This window comes from Grampus griseus (genome assembly GCF_964374135.1).
Source record: "Grampus griseus genome assembly, chromosome: 3".
NCBI classification, from domain to species: Eukaryota; Metazoa; Chordata; class Mammalia; order Artiodactyla; family Delphinidae; genus Grampus; species Grampus griseus.
In genome coordinates, this window is record NC_139019.1 from 168580503 (window position 1) to 168583250 (window position 2748).

The 2748-nt window shown below is 60.9% G+C and overlaps 1 protein-coding gene across 1 annotated transcript; it reads left to right on the forward strand.

Annotated features, from left to right (window-relative positions):
• Positions 1–1320: 1320 nt before the first annotated feature.
• Positions 1321–2538, forward strand: ZNRF4 (zinc and ring finger 4; the record flags this gene model as incomplete). Its single annotated transcript, XM_082650008.1, has 1 exon — positions 1321–2538. One exon carries the CDS (start codon positions 1321–1323, stop codon positions 2536–2538), a length of 1218 nt encoding a protein of 405 aa, XP_082506134.1.
• Between the last annotated feature and the right edge of the window lie 210 nt (positions 2539–2748).

Sequence of the window (2748 nt, forward strand, 5' to 3'; positions counted from 1 at the left end):
AAAAGCATTGAGGCTTTGGAGATTGGCAGGGGCTTGACCATGGGAGAGCTTGTAGGACACAGAAATGAACATGGACTTTATCTGGAGGGCAATGGGGAGCCATGGGAGAGTTTAGAGCATGGGAGAGACCAGAGGATTGAGATTTTAGAAATATCCCTGGCTGGCATGTGGTGATGAACTGAAAGAGTTGTGAACTGGAGGCAGGTCTGTTATGGGAGAATGAAAAAATTCAGACCCTATGCTGAATGCCAATCAGGCATTCTCTCATTTCTCATACCACCAGCCCTACAAGACGGGTTTCTCATCATTACACCCATTTTACAGATCTGGAAGCTGGGGCCCAGAGAGCTTAAGTGACTTATCTGGCATCACACAGCTTGTCAATGACAGAGCAAGGAATCAGGGCTAGAGTAGGCTGCCCAGCCAGGCGGCAGACTCACGGTGGGAGATTTGAGTATGAGGAGTTGGGGGGTCATGAGGCTGATGGCCAGGGCTCTGGCTGAGGGATGAGGGACAGCTGGAGACCCGGCTAGAAAGGAAGCTCTGACCTTGGCACTTCTCCCTCCCCCTATATCAAGTCAGTTAGACTCTGAGGACCTATGAACTGAGAACCTGAAGGGTGAGAAAGAGCCGATCACAGGGAGAAAGGGCATTCCAGGCTGAGGGAACAGCCTGTGCAAAGGCCCTGAGGCAGGACCGGGCCTGGTGTGTTGGAGGCACAGCAAGGAGACCCATGTGTCTGGAGCAGAGTGAGCGAGGGGAAGAGAGGGAGGATATCTGGGATTTGGGCTCTAAGACCTCATGGGCAGAGGGTGCCCTGAACAAGTCTGAGTCCCCTGGAAATCTCAAAAGGGGGGGGAAATTAGCCCCTTCCTCAGTGGGTCCCTAGGAGGCTTGGGGAGATGATGTTGGCAGAATGTGAGTGTGAGGGCCGGATCCAAGCCATGGGGTGGTGGTGGGGCAGCCGCCAGCCCACTTTGTGGCACCTCTGGGCCTTACGAGGTCCAGGAGCTGGGGATGCTCTAAGCCGTCAGAAGTTTTTGCGAAGGTTGCCCAGCCCCCCAGGTCAGAGCCCCAGGAATTCTGTCTTGGTGGGAGGTGTGGGTGAGGGACCAGGATGTAACAGGATGATGTCACAGAGGCCGGGGGCATCTAGAACTCTGGGGGCTCCTGGTCTCAGCGTCATCTGCTAGGAAGGCCGCCTGGGTAGGTCAGCTCCTCCTGGGACCAACCTTCAAAGACACAATGCACGCTGGGCTGCCACCAGGAGCTGTTTCTGTCTAGGGCCACGCAGGTCCCAGCTGCTCTGCCTAACTGCCTATGAGCCACCCGTTCAAACTCCATTCACACCCCAGCCATGGGCCCCCTGGGAGGTCCTGGAGATGCCTGGAGGCCTCCTGTCCATGGTCCCCAGCGAGACCTAGCTCCACACCACAGCCAGAGAAGGAGGGGCTGGCCATGGGGCAGCCCTGGCCAGTCCTGGCCCTGGGGGCAGTCAGGGTCTCACTGATCCTTCTGGGGCTGCTGGTGCCCACACAGGCGGTGGTGCGAGCCGTGCTGGATGGTAACTCAAGCACCGTGGAGTTTGCGGACCTGCCGGCCCTGTTCGGGGTGCCCCTAGCTCCCGAAGGTGTGCGGGGCTACCTGACGGAGGCCAGACCGGCCAACGCGTGTCATCCCATCGAGGGCCCGCGGCCGGGCAACGGCTCCCTGGGTGGCATCGTGCTGATCCGCCGGTACGATTGCACGTTTGACCTGAAGGTGCTGCACGCCCAGCGGGCCGGCTTCCAGGCGGCCATCGTGTACAACGTGCGCTCTGACGACCTGGTGCTCATGGCCTATGTCTACGAGGACCTGCGGCGCCAGATCACCATCCCCTCGGTGTTCGTGGGCGAGGCCACCTCCCAGGACCTGCGGGTCATCGTGCGCTGCGATAAATTGGCCCACATCCTCCTGCTGCCCGACCAGCCGGCCTGCCCGGACCTGGACTGCCACCCCATGCTGGCCATCTCCTGGGTGCTGGGCTGCACCCTGGCCCTGCTCATGACCGCCTTCTTCGTCCTGTGGTATCTATGGAACTGGCTGCGGGCCTGGTGGGCCCGCGGGCCAGGGGTCAAGGCGTGGGCCAGCCAGAGGGCCCACGTGAGCACTTTCACGAGGCTTCACGACCTGTGTGCCATCTGCCTGGATGAATACGAGGAAGGTGACCAGCTCAAGATCCTGCCCTGCTCCCATACCTACCACTGCAAGTGCATCAAGCCCTGGTTCTCCCAGCCCACCCGGCGCTCCTGCCCTGTCTGCAAGCAGTCGGTGGTCAGCACGGAGGACAGCTCTGACTCCACCGTCAGCAGCCATGGGTACGAGGAGGACCCCTCGCTGCCTGGCCACCACCCCCCGATCTGGGCCATCCAGACCCGGCTGCGCTTCCGGAGGCTGGAGCTGCTGACCCGAGCCAGCGCCCCCCGCCGCGGGAGTGCCACCTCCGTGGGGGCACCTGAGCCCAGCGAATCCTTGGAGGGGCCTCCAGAACCCCTCTGAAGCCCGCTGCCCCTGGCTGGTGGAGATTGGGGCAGCGAGGGTAGAAGTGAGGAGTGTTTCTAGTGTGGAGACTAGATAATAAAGTGGGTTTGAAAGCGGATTCTTGCCCTGGCTGCTGTGGGGCGGACCGGCCCCTCATGCCACGCGTGTGGCAAGCTGAGCCTAAGGCTGGCTCCTGGCATCTGTGGGCGAGTGAGGGTATATGGGGGC